The 13,854-nt window shown below is 40.7% G+C and overlaps 1 protein-coding gene across 5 annotated transcripts in view; it reads right to left on the reverse strand.

The window, feature by feature from the left end:
* tln2a (talin 2a) overlaps positions 1–13,854 on the reverse strand; it is a 92,504-nt gene that overhangs the window by 41,139 nt on the left and 37,511 nt on the right. For all 5 annotated transcript variants that reach the window (XM_069173379.1, XM_069173377.1, XM_069173378.1 and 2 more), the window contains 11 exons: positions 10,267–10,438; positions 8,534–8,631; positions 7,234–7,363; positions 6,780–6,932; positions 5,981–6,123; positions 5,373–5,500; positions 4,821–4,884; positions 4,606–4,710; positions 1,815–1,970; positions 695–796; positions 101–177 (listed from right to left, as the gene is read on the reverse strand). In XM_069173379.1, the coding sequence (XP_069029480.1) occupies positions 101–177; positions 695–796; positions 1,815–1,970; positions 4,606–4,710; positions 4,821–4,884; positions 5,373–5,500; positions 5,981–6,123; positions 6,780–6,932; positions 7,234–7,363; positions 8,534–8,631; positions 10,267–10,402 (1,292 nt within the window). In that variant the 5' untranslated portion in view covers positions 10,403–10,438. The remainder of the gene's footprint in view (positions 1–100; positions 178–694; positions 797–1,814; positions 1,971–4,605; positions 4,711–4,820; positions 4,885–5,372; positions 5,501–5,980; positions 6,124–6,779; positions 6,933–7,233; positions 7,364–8,533; positions 8,632–10,266; positions 10,439–13,854) is intronic.

Below are 13,854 nucleotides of genomic sequence, written 5' to 3' on the forward strand. Positions count from 1 at the left end.
GTAGTTTTGCAGGTCACCAAAACACTGGGCAAACTGAACTGTGGGCATTGCCACCCTGTTAGCTCAGCTAAAAAAAAAGTTACATCACTTATTGACTGACTTTTTCGGAGATACAGATTCCTCCAGCATGGTTGATTCCTCATCGCCTTCTAATCCAAAGCGGTCCTTGCTTTGCTTCTGCAGGAGACACAACAAAAGAACAAATATTAATTCAAGTGACTCTCGGGTTACCACATATTTGGTCCTGTTTTAGTTTTTTTTTAAGGTTTAGGAGATACCACAATAAGGTCATTAATAGTGAAATATAATATCAAACAAATTCCGGTTGCCTTTAAATGGTATGCAGACACATTTTCAGTATGAAGAAATCATTCAGATTTAACTTAAGATTTTCAACTTTCTTAACCACCAAAAAACACTCTTTCAAGTCTTAATTTCTCTTGAAGCCATGATAAAACAAGTCTTAATGTTTCATTAAAGGTCAGCTGTTCACTCTAAACTGCATGACAAGGTGTTGCAGTCTACCGTTGCCACATGAGCCCAGCTTTCCTGTGCTCTTCTATTTATTTAACTGGAGCTGCGTGACACAGTCACCAGGGTCTGTCAAGCATCAACAGATCTGAAAATGCATCTGTCACCGGAGGATATCGATTCATCACGATTTCATCAGTGTCTACAGAGATAAATGTCCCACCTTCTTAAGGATGATGTCGATGTAACCGGCAATGAGCTGGGAGATCTGTTCCCCTTCAGTGGTCTGCACTGAGTAGTAGCTCTCCTGGTACTCCCCAAAGTCCTGCACACAGACACACACACATGCATATACAGAGTCCCGTCTTAATTATGCATTTCAAGCTGGATTGTAAGGAATGCAACCACTGCAGTGTGCAGTATACTGAATACAGGCTAAGGATTAAGTGAACGGATTAAAGGAGACAGCGAGTCTCAGATGAACACTACCCATTGTGTTCGGTGTCATCATATTGCTGCAACATACAGAGTCAGATTAACACAGGATCCGACTTGGGGCAGACTTTGTACTGGAAACTGAACTGATTTCTCTCAGCAGAGTAATGCTGTCTTTTCTAGTTACATGCACATATATCTAGTAAAAAGAAGGGGAAAAGTGAGAAATGTCACATTTTCACACTTGAAATGTTAAATAAATCACCAAAGCCACCTTCAAACTGATCAAACTCTGCTCCCCCCCAAATAAATTATGCAGCTGCTTCCTCATGTAAAAGACAAATCAAACCTTAAATCTCATCTTAAAAAAACAGGCAAGACTAAAACTCAGAGCACTCTGACAAATTCCCAGCTGGAAAGAGGGTGCGTTAATTTAATAGAGACAGTGATTCTTCCAGATCTGCAAGATTAAACCCATGTAGCTGATTGAGTTCGAGTGCTGACACAAAGGAGGGTTATTGACAGGGAAGACAAAAGAGTCTGTTCAATAACTGAAGTGCAGAAGGGAGTGAAAGGACGGGCTGGCTGAGCACTACAGAGGCTGTTTTATAGCCACTGCAGGAACGGTTGGGTTTACTGTGAGCCTGATGTTTTAGGGATATGATGTTCAGTGTGAAAAGAATGAATTACAGATAAAACAAAGCCAGCAGCACCAAAACATTGAGGAAATAAATTCAGAACTGCTGTTTCTTTGGTAAATGTGGTGTCAGGCTGCATCAGTGTCCAGTCAGATGGTGCAAGTTTCTCAAATCTTTGGAGAGAAGGCAGATTGTGCGTGAGTGTGAGTGTGCGTGTGTGTGTGTGTGTGTGTGTGTGTGTGTGTGTGTGTGTGTGTGTGTGTGTCTTACCAGCGTAAAGCTTTTGGGTGACGCTGCCCACCTCTTCACGGTGGTGAGTGGCCACTCCTGAACCACGTCTTTGGTCTTCTCTTCCACTCTCATCACAGACTCTTTGGTGATCCCCAAGAGTCGCGGCACCAATTTATTCTTACTCTTCATCTTTTCCTGCAAAAAACATTTAAACCGTGTGAACGTTACAAACCAAATAAGACAAGGACTGAGACCTCTAACAAGCAAAACAGTTTGCAACGATTATCAGATGAAAACAATAACTGACAACACAAACAGAAAAAAGTATATCTGTCTCTGATAATCTTGTCATTGCATACAAGAAGTGTATTTTAATGGATGCTCCTCCATCTACATTTTTAAGTAGGGGAATGTTACATCCCAGTGCTTTGGGATTTGTAACGGATGGCTGTAACAACCGGGCATTGTATAAACTTGGCTCGATCCAACCATGCAGTAACGCAGCAAGGAATGAGTGGGGCGACTATGAAAAGCCAGTCAAGTTCACCTGGGCTCAGGAAAGGCCTGCATCCTCTCCCAATTTAGTTGTAAAAAAAAGACATCCAGTGTATGTTACAGCCTGTTGGTAGCTTTTCTGGCCAGAAGGCTTCACGGCAGCTAAATCTAAATAAACTAGATTATTTTATATTATCTATTACGGCTTTTAAGCTTCATTTCAAGTGTCTGCATGTTGAAAATCGTTCTTATCTCATCTTTACTTATATTTGCAACATGTCTGCTTTCCTTACCTTAAGTATACTGTACATTCGTTACCACTAATTACACCACATTGTGTAAATAAAACGTAGAATTAACAAATGTCAATCAACAACATTATACCAACCTCATGAAGCAAACAAACCATTTTAAAAGTCAATTTAATTCCTATCAGTGAGAAACATAGACCACATTAATTTTCTTTAATTCCCATATTCCTCTGCCTGCTGAGGGTATTACTGGAATCAAAGGCATTTGGAGAACCCAACAGATTAACAATTCAAGCAACAAAAATTTAAATTCATAGGCCTCACAGCATGAAAGTCAAATTTTTCTGTCACACTGATCTGCCAAGATGGGTATTCATTGAACAAGTGGGGGGGGGGGGGGGGGGGGGGGGGGGGGGAGCGAACTTTTCCCAGTTAGTAATTAAAATGTTATGTCTTAATCATGTCTTTATCTGCCTGTCAAACCCACCCCTCCATCCCCCCATATTCACCAAAGCTCTAATGTCATACTGCTCCCTTAGCAGACAGGCTGCATTTCTTCTCCTTTTTGCCTTGCATGGAAAGAGCAAACAGTTCTTCTCCAGGAGCTGCAGCCGCAGAGCAGATGGACAGAACGCGATGGGCTGTGACGTGGGGGCAAAGAGGTGAGTTGTGCAAAAAAAATCCTGCAGGGCCTGTAAACTCTCTGGGGCCTCCAGAGGTTAGAGGTTAGGGATTGCAGGGTGGGTGTTTTTTTCCAGGGTTATTTTTACGATGTTTCTGCTCCGTTGGATTCCGCTCAAAGGATGACAGACACGACAAAAGGTGAGCAGATATGATGGCAAATTGATCAAGAGGAAGACGGATCCTCGACCAGGAGGTGGAACACGCTTTAAGAATTGTGCGTTTTATGCTTAAAATGATTAAAAAGAAGAGTAAAATGTGGAGTGTAGATTATATGAGCTGCTCCAAATGACGAGTCAATGAGGTGAGCTCCCATGCAAGAGGGACTTTTTGTTTTTTTTATGCTTTATTCTTTGCCCTCAATCTCTAGTGATGAAACATACAGGAGCTGTCAGACAGAGACTCCAAATCAGAAGCACAAGTCTCTTTCTTTTTTTTTTTTCCAGTGAATACCAGGAAATATCCCAGTTTCTATGAGAGAGCAATGAAGTAAGAAAAACGTGACAGGAACGCAGATTATGCAGGGAGGTTTCCCCTAACTTAATACAGGATGTCCTCTTGGTGACAGATGATGTGAGGGGTGAAAAAAAAAAAAGTTTTCTGCCACTCTTGTCATAGCAGTTTTGAGAGGTATTACAACAGGAAATCAGCAAATTGTTCCTATCAGCTGGATTCTGCTGGCAGTCGGACTTATTCGGGAGAGGAAGAATACCAGGTTTACCCGTACGACATCTCCTAGTGTCTCTCACTCACTCCACTTCCTTCCTACTCAGCTCGGAAACGATTGCAGTGCCACACTCGGCTGCACAGACAACATTTGGTTTCCTTCCAAGAACACGCTGAACTCCCTGCAAAGGACGAGCTGTTGGTGTGTGCAAGTTAGTGAATGAATAAGACAAAGCTGTATGAGGGGAAATGTATTGCATTCAAATTTCCAAAGGGTCTCTTCCCTTGAATACTATCTATTAACTCACTGAAGGATTTTTGGTAACCCTACAGGTGAAATCTTTTTTATACCAGCCCTAAAAAAAAAAGTAGGCATTATTTCCCCAACAGGTACTCTTGGTTTGGGTGACATAAGAAGCTTTGAAGGTTCAAATGGACACGGATAATTTCCCCACCTGCTGGGTACTGCCATCACCCTCTTTATCCAGTTAACACCAAGCCCGGAGGACAGATTTCACACTGTGGAGATAAAAGGCTCCGACTACAGTTCAGCTAATTCCAAAATCTGCTTCCCCGTTAGAAAAAAAAAAAAAGCCGAAAGAAGAACTCTGGGCTAGATATTTTTTTTTTTTTTATTTTTTTGGGGAGGGGGGGGGTGGAAGCACTTCTCTAAATGAAATGGTATTTTCTTAAGTTTTGGTAGAATCACAAAGATAAATGGATGATTTCCAACTTACCTTGACCAGGAAGAAGGAGACGCCATATGTCCGCAGAGAGCGAGCCAATTTGACATACTTCACTTTTGCTTCAATCTCTGTCATTTCGCCACAATTTTTGTGTTCCTGCAGGTTAGATGTTTTCATATATTAAGAATTCAGCTGAAATTTAACCCCCCCCCAAAAAAGGAATCAATGGGTGCATTTATTTAAAAGGAAAATATGTATGAACACACCTGGAATATTTTCTTTTCAGCTCCTCTCTGTTTTATGTATTCTTTGGGTAGAAACTCCTTCAGGCTTTAAAAAAAAAAAAAAAAAAACATATGAGAGATTGAAATTCACGAGTATGAGCACTAAAATATTTTCTGCTACAACCTAAAAAAGAAAAAGAATCTTTTCATAAACTCTGCAATGCTGGAAATATAAAATTAGTCAGATTTGTCCAAGTTATACATGTTCTTCACCAAATATCTGACAAAGAATCTGGAGAAAATGGTAAACGGTCTCTAAGCGCTATACAGTTTGCCACACGTTCAAACACTCACTCACACATTCACACACCAATGGCTGCGGAGCTGCCATGCAAAGTGCTCGCCTGCCATTGGGAGCATTTTGGGATTCAGTGTCTTGCCCAAGGACACTTCAGCATGTGGACAGGAGGAACTGAGGATTGAACCACCAACCTTATGATTAGTAGGAAACTCACTCTCTCATCTGAGACACAGCCGCCCCAAAAAAATTCATGTTTCACCACAGAGAAATCGTCTCCCAAGATAGATGCTTACTCTAAGAATCCAGGTTTGTGTTTATGCTCTATGTGCGGTCCAAACTGGATCTGGGCCTGAATTCCTCCGAACTCACAGGCTTTGTCAAATGATACCGGGTGGGAACCATTCAGGATATCATCTCGAGCCTGAAAGACAATGGTAACGTTTATTAATTGCATAAGAGATAAAAGTAACTGAGGAGAGAAAGCTTCAAGTATCAATACATTTTCAATTATTACATACTGAGAATGCCGTTATCCTGAAACAAAAATTTCATGATTTATCAAAAGGTAATCTGTCTGCACATTTTGGTAGCAGCTCATCACCATTAGGTGATAATGGACAGTACATCATCTGCTTAGTAGTCAGATGCTCCTCTGGACGAGTGAGGAGGGAAAACCTCAGACCAACTGTGTGGAGCGACGCTGTGTCGTCAACTCTATTAATCATACCTGATTTGGCTTCAGGCACAAAAACTGCACCACAGTGACTCTGTTCTTGAAACTGGCAAAGTGCTACTTAAACAGTCATTAACTGCTTTTCACTAAAAAGTAAATGCAGAGGAGGTTCCACAGAAAAACATCCAGCAGGAGGTAAATAGAATAAAGTTAAAATGAGGGTCGCACCTGTACGTAAAGCAGGTTGAGTTGGACCGGATCTCGGGAGTCTACGTTCTGGTCCGAGTAGAAGAACTTGCGTCTGAGCAGAAGAGTCTCGTTCTCGTCCACGCCCTGCTCTCTGAATGTTCTGCTGTGGTCCAGCCAGTTCACTGAAATCACAAAATCAAAACTGAGAAATCACCAGGCTGACAAATATATGATGGGACACATAGAAGTGACAGTGACTCTAAAAACGTGCATCTGTTTTGAACACAGTTATGACTCTGAAGAAAAGTGCCAGTTTGAACAAACTACAGCAACTCACTCCCAGTTGTTTTTGAAACACCAGCGAGCACCAGTCTGTTTCACCACACAGTATCTTTGCCTCACATTCCTCCCTCCAATCCAGGAAAGATACACCTCACAGTTTGAAAACCTCCACTGCAGAGTAAACTACAGAGTGGTCTATTATATGGGGAGCAGTGAACAAGAGAATGATAGAGTGATGTCAGATACGTTCTTGGAGTGCAGTTCAGGGAAAATGGATGCAAAATGGCAAGGAAAAAGGCTAATATGACCTGAGGTCATAAGTGCTAGATACATTACTCCAAATTCCAGCGAAAGATATCATGGAGAGCTGTGATAACAGGCTGTTTAACAGCCACCGTTTACTGATATTACATATTCATGTATAAGACTGTTTGTTTAAAGGTTAAACTTTTTTACAGTTTAATTGTAAATAGCGACTGTTTGTTCCCTACACCCCCAAGTCAAAACGTCGTCATGATGCATTTCAGGCATTTATGTTGTTCGATGCTGAACTCACAGTCATCATCTGTGTGCAGTTTGGCTTTCAGCTTCTCCATCTTCCTCTCATCACGCAGCAACGTCCTGTCTTTCTTCAGTGTACCCATCCCGTCCTCCTTCTTCTCCTCCACCGTCTCCTGGATCAGGGAGTATTCCTCATAGTTTGTGATGCCTGGAATCAAAAGGGAAATGAATGGTCCCCATGAGAGTCACATGTTTCACTTAATATATGCATTTTAAATGATTTTTCAGGCTTTATGATAATCTTTTATGTTTTATAGTCACATTTATTCTGCATGTCTGTAAAAGTGCTGCACCTATAAAAGCAATAAAGACTGTTCAGGTTGGATTTCCTACTATCAGATTGAAAGATGTTGTATTCCATTGTAAAATTACAATTTTAAAGTACATTTTTCAACTAATAAAGGACAACTAGCAGTGTGAATCTGAGGAAAGTAAAAGATATAATGTACCGATTCTACTGCAAATAGTCACGAGCAGCTCTCCCACTGTTTTGGAGTCATCCACCATGATGGTTTTAACGGCTCCATCCAGCATTTTGATTTTCTGGGGTCTTTGCTTCTTCTTGTATTCAAGAATATCCTACTCAGAGATAGTGAGAGAGAAAAACAGAGGGGGAAAAAACTGTAAAAAGGAGGAGAGCAGAATTACATGTGAGAGAAAAAGAGAAAAACTGAAAGTAACCGCTGAGAAAATGATCAAATGCATCCAGGGTGTGCGGAGAGAGGGGAGAATATAGGCCAGAAAACCTCATTTAACGGTTGCCTATCACAGCCTGCTGCTCCCTTCCAATCACAACAATGAACAGAGATTTAGTTCAGAATAATTGGTCACAGTCATGCCTTCTACCTGGGTTGCCTTTGGTGGATTTGAAGAGGAGAAACCATTTAGAGCGGCAGCAAAACCACAACTGCAAATGCACTGAGATGCAGCGCTGCACAGCTACATGGGGAAACCACAGTCGGCCAGGCCTTTGGCAGTGGGGATCCGAGACTTTAAAACAAGCTGGCAAGCGATCTACAGCTGGCTGGAGCCCTTCTTTTTTAAAAAGCTTCTTTTGATGTTCTCATTGTCTTGATATCCAGTTTTATACTATGCATTTATTTTCTCGCTCTGGTTCACTGTCTTTGTACTGTTCTGTGTGATGTGTTCCCAGTTGTTTCAGAAACTGGTTAGAATTGCCTTTAAGTGAATTGATGTGACATTTTTAATAAATAAATTGTTTTGATATGCACCAATAGTAAAGCACTTTGCCGATCTATTCAAACAAAGATCATTATATTATTATAATATAAATCTCATCAGTGAGTAATTTGTGATTACAACATCCGGATAAAGTTAAGGCGTTAATAGAATGACAACAACTATACACATACTGTAGATATGAAGAATGTGTGTATGAATGTGTTCACATGGGCTCACTGAACTCCAGTGATGTGCTTTTGTTTTTTTCTCTTGAAAAAAACTCCTTTTGTGAAACTTCAATGTTGTGCTGTTAATGATTTGTCAAGGTCAATGTTATTCACACATCCCTGTCCAGAGTTTCAGTCATACAGGGCTCCCAAGGTAACAGTACGTGTATGTGTCTGTAGATTCATATTATTCTTCAAGTGTTCACTTTAGACTTTGCTACACACAGCTTGGTGTAAACATTACTCCATGCAGTTGTGTGTGTGTGTGTGTGTGTGTGTGTGTGTGTGCGTGCGTGCGTGCGTGCGTGTGTGTGTGTGAGACGCAGATTGATAAACTTACCCCATTGCGGAGCATGTAATAGTCCAGTGTCCTTCCAGACTCCAACCAGATGCCTTTTCTGGGGTCTTCATCAGACAGAAACAGACCATAGTCTGAAGCTGGAGCAGTGAGGAGAAATATCACATTTTAGACATTACTGAGATGAAACCCATTCCTCATACCACATCATATCAGCTCCATAATGATCCTTACAATCAATGCAGCATCTGAGATGATGTTCTGACAAAAAAGATGAAACTTTATATTGTTTGACAACTTTTACCACAGACTCTGTCACATTGGTTAAAAGAAGCAGAGTACTCTTCATGTAAATCTGTACAAATGGCGAAGCAAAAGGGGAATGATGACTTCGATGCCGTCAGGTGGAACAGATAAGTCAGACCTGCCACTAGCTTGACATGAATGTAATCCCTTGCGAAAAATGGAAAGCTATGATTGATTAGAGTCTAATGTGTGCTCATGGAAGTCATGGAAAGAAATTGAGACTCCATCATTACCTAATATCAAACAGAGAGGCCAGCCAGACAGACAAAAACACTGTTATCCAATCGAGACAATATTACAAAGAAAGAACAAAAGAGGACAGAAAAAAAAAATTGTGCTGCTGTGCCAAGCACTAATGGGCTGGAAAAATGAAAAATGAATGCCTGCAAAAGGACTTTTTTGGGGGGATTATTGACATTACTTGCACTAATCTGAAATAAAGGAGTTAACATATGGACCTACTAAATGAGACTGAAATTTAAAACTCTCCATAAGATACAACCCCTAACAGTTTTAATCAAACCTTCACCATGCAACTTTTAGACATGTGGCACACAATATATTTGAGTTCTGTCGCCATGTTTCCTCTTAAAGACTCCTGGCCAGTCATCTATTGTCGACAGACCGCTGTTCTACAGTTTATACACCAGCCACAGTCCGTCCTATCTGATCTTTCATAACCATTCTTAATAAGTTAATACATCTTTGAGGCCCCTGTCAAGACTGGCTGATATTAATTTTCTTTTCACAACCCATAATATTAACAACCATGTAGTGCAGGAGTGTCAAACTCATTTTAGTTAAGGGACCAACTACTGCCCACTTTCATCTCAAGTGGGCTAGACCAGTAAATTCATAGCATAATAACGCATACATAACGACAATATTTCTCTATGTTTAAATCATTGGTGAAGGTTTTTGGATGATAAACCCTATTTTAAGGTCTTTCTACAATAAACTAGAAACATAAAGACCAAAAAACCCAGACATCAGCCCACTGTTTATCTGCCTGGGCTCTCCTCTGCAGATTCCCTAGCAGCTAGCGCTGCTGCCTGTGGCAATGAACGCTTCAGCCTCCGGAGCAGACGTCGCATTTATGCTGTTTTTGAAGCAATTACTGGATCAATTAAAAAAAAATTACAAAATGTTTGTACTCATAAACCTCCATATTCTCATAGAAATGCAATTTATGTCTTCCTGTAATTTTCACACTAAGCAAAGTCATCCGGCGGGCCGAGCTGGACCCCCTAGCGGGCCGTATCCGGCCCGCGGGCCGTAAGTTTGGCACCCCTAATGTAGTGTATGGTGCAGGACATTTTACATATGGAAAAAAAGTCCCTGGACAAACTAAACAACAATGACACCGTTTCAAAACATAACTTGTCTTTTATCAGTCACCATTCACAGACACCAAAATATGCAACGAGCAGGATAACGGCCGGATATATCAGCCTGGCTCTTGTTCTCACCCTGTCCGGTTTGAGCCTCTGGGACCCTCTCTCTGATGATCCTGCAGGCATCGTAGACGGCTGTGGAGGGCTCAAACTGCATCGTCTTCACAACGTTGCATTGACGCACGCAGATCTTCAGTGACAATGCCACCATCTTGGCCGGCGGTGTGGGCAGGGGCTGCAGCTACACCTGCACAAAAAACAAGGACAGGGCAGGAGAGGATGAGTTTATTTCATAGCTCGAGTCCAGGAGGTCTGAAACCTGAGCACAGGGATGAGACTCATTGACTGTGATAAATGAGCCAGATGTTGAAGGAGAAGAATGACCTCTCTGTTGTTAAGGAGAGGGCACACACTTTACACTCTGATACACAATTGGGATTTTTAACATACTAATTTGTTACATGAATCCACGGTGGCACCACTGTTATGCTTGATAAAACAGCTTTCTTATTTTCCCACCAGAAAACCCCTAAAACCGTTTTTCACTTCCACGCATCTGTGCTTTCTTGTAGGACAGCATGCTGCCATGACACACGCGCACTCTTGAGAAAAATGTCCTCCCTTTGCACCGTCATAAACAATGACATTTTATGAATGTGACGAAAGCGCTAATTTGTGCACTGCAAGGCCATTGTTATGCTTCATAAAACAAAAAGGGCCGACAACAAATTTATCACTTTTTGAAAATGGCCCATCTGGTCCCTGCTGGGGACAAAGAAAAGAAGTCCCTGATTATTCTCTACAAAGGACTTTAAAGGTAAAGCAGCAAAGCTTCACACAACAACTGGACACAGAGAGGCAGTCCTCCACAATCTTTTTCATATTACATGGGTAGAAACAAGCCACTGCTTAAATCTTTGTTGTTTCTTTGCCAGCACCAAAAAACATCAAGAGAAGCCTGAACAAACATCATCTTCAACACATGTACGCAGGTGGCAAAGCAATTTCCAGCTTGTTATTTCAGATAAAGCCAGCACGGGTCCGACATTGTTAAAATAACAGCATGCTCCATATTCTCTAACCACATGCAAAGAAAACAAAATGCTAAGCCTGCTACCGCTTCATGGTGTTAGAATACCTATTGAAATTTCATTTAAATTGCTACTTATACATTGAAAACTATAATTAAAGCAACTATTATTGATATTTTTTATAATAATCTCAAATAAAAATGTGAAACAATGTGACAATGTGGTCTTAAAGTGATGCATCTACACATTAAAAAAATCTGTTATTTAGTTCACTACAAACATCCAGGGAAAAAAATGGTGCTTTCACATTTTCAGTGCTCATTTTCAATACTGCTGTGATTCACAACTAAAATGGAGGAAGAAAACGGAGACGAGTGCTGCGACCTCCCTGACCGAGCACATCCTGCCTGGGACCAATGGGAACACAGGGCTGCTCTGTGACAGGGATGGGGGTCAAAGGTCGGAGGTCAGATGGGGCCATGGCTGAAGTACACAGGCAGCCTCTCCTCTGCTCTGCTGGCTTCTGACCCTGACTCAGACATTCAGAATCTGGTTCCTATGTGCGATTTGTTCACATCCAGGAGTGAAGGTGTTTGTCCGGCACACCGTGTTGAAACTCCACTGCAGTATCCTAAAGTTTACACTGCTAATAATACAACCAGGCATTATTCAGAGATTTATGACAAGCAGCCAAAAGAAAAACCTTGTACTAATGTGCCATTTTGTCTTTTTTTTTTTTAAATGTTAAATTAACAAACCAAACAAGCATTTCAGGCAGCCTTTCGAGCCTGTAAATTTCTTGCATTGTGCTTCTTCTTAATCAGTCAAGTACTCCCCCAAACCTCCTGTTGATAGTGGCTGGACCAACGCCAAACACTTCCTTAACATCTGGCTCTCACTCTCACTGTCAGAGTGTGCCAGAACTGTAAGCACAAACACCAATCTGTAACAGATATGACCTGTTCATCTCTTACTGTTCAACGTAGATTTGCCAGCATGTAAATATCTACAAAAGCTAATTCAATGTATGAAAACAAGAAAAGTGACTGTGGAACACTGTCAGGGCTGAGCATGATTTACAAGTAGACAGATACATTTTTGAGACACTACAAATTCTGCAGCATTGCATGAATCCACAAAGAATCTGCAGAATCCATTTCAAAGTCTTGGTTATGTTTGTTTTTTTGGCTCCCTTTATCTGTTTTGATTAGATCACACGGTGGAGCCTCAGCAGTCAGGTTTTTACCTTTGTGTTTGTTCGTTTCTGCACACAAACTGTGCAAAAGTGGCAGAAAGAATGTGATATTCCTCTTTTAGACTGTAATCACTGCAGCATCAGCTTTTACAAGGCTGAAGAATCATCGGACAAACAGCAGGAAGACGTACAAAGATAAGAGGAAGCAATGAGAACGGACGACGATAAAATAATAAAATGATGGAATTGTTACCAGTGGAAGCAACAGCAGAGTATAAACTATACAGACATCTTATTTATGGCCATGGATTTAAACATTATACAACGTTTTTAAACTTCATACAGAAGATATGAATTAATTTGTCAATTGCTAAAAGAATTTGATCATCAGGGGGTACAGCTGACTGGTGACATTGCTCTAACGTCTAGACTTACATAAGACCAGCCTGTTCAAGTCTTGACTCACATCTATAGACAGCATATAAAAGTGGACGTACCTAAAAAAAAAAAAATAAAAAAAAGAGACCGATGTGGAAGCGCCATGAAGTGCAATACCACCTAGGGACACTGTGGTTGGTTCCAAAAAAGGCTCTAGCTCCATAGACTCCCGTTCAACTTCTTTCATGAAATACAAAGTCAATTTTTTTTCCACAAATCACAAAGGCGTCATTCACTAAAGTCACTCCTTCTTATTAGTTTTCTGACAGTCCATCTAAAAATAATCGCATCATTAATTAGATATTAGGCATCAAAAAGCGGTATGTGAACGGCAGTTCACTGCTCGCTCAAACCAATGGGTGACATCACGGTCGGTTGCCGCTTGCTCACACCATAGACTCACACTGGTTTCAGTAAAATAATGGTTTTATCACCCATTCAGAACGATTTTAATAAGACAATATACGATTGTGTACAAAAGAGATTTTTGTACTGCCACGTGTCATGTCCTCGCCATTTGTGGATAAATGGTAGCTTTTGTGTGTATGTCTTTGATTTGATATAATTTGATGGTGTGACATCTGACATCCAAATCAACAGTAGTATCCCAAAAATATATACAATCTTTCTGGATGATATCACAAGCGGAAAAACCTTCAAGTAAACACGTTAAGAATGTTCAAAATGTATAAGAAATAGGATTTGAGGCTTTGTAAAGAGAAACACTTTTAGTCATACATATTATATCATACTACTTTGAACTATTCTCACTGCAGGTGGTAAAACTGACAAGGCATGAGCACAATGTCACACATTATTGGGGGTCCCAAGTCAAATTACAAGTGTGTGAAATGAAAGCCAATCTTTTTACAATCTCAAAAGCTCACCCAAAATCCTTTTTAGCCACAGTAGTAAAATGAAAACTGGTAATATCACACATACTGTTGTATTCATCCTTCCTTAAACCCTTTTGGGTCTCTGTAAGATGTGAATCCTCTG

This window comes from Embiotoca jacksoni, unplaced genomic scaffold (genome assembly GCF_022577435.1).
Source record: "Embiotoca jacksoni isolate LCO1_2020_lvr unplaced genomic scaffold, fEmbJac1.0.p SCAF_6, whole genome shotgun sequence".
In the NCBI taxonomy this organism is placed as follows: Eukaryota; Metazoa; Chordata; class Actinopteri; family Embiotocidae; genus Embiotoca; species Embiotoca jacksoni.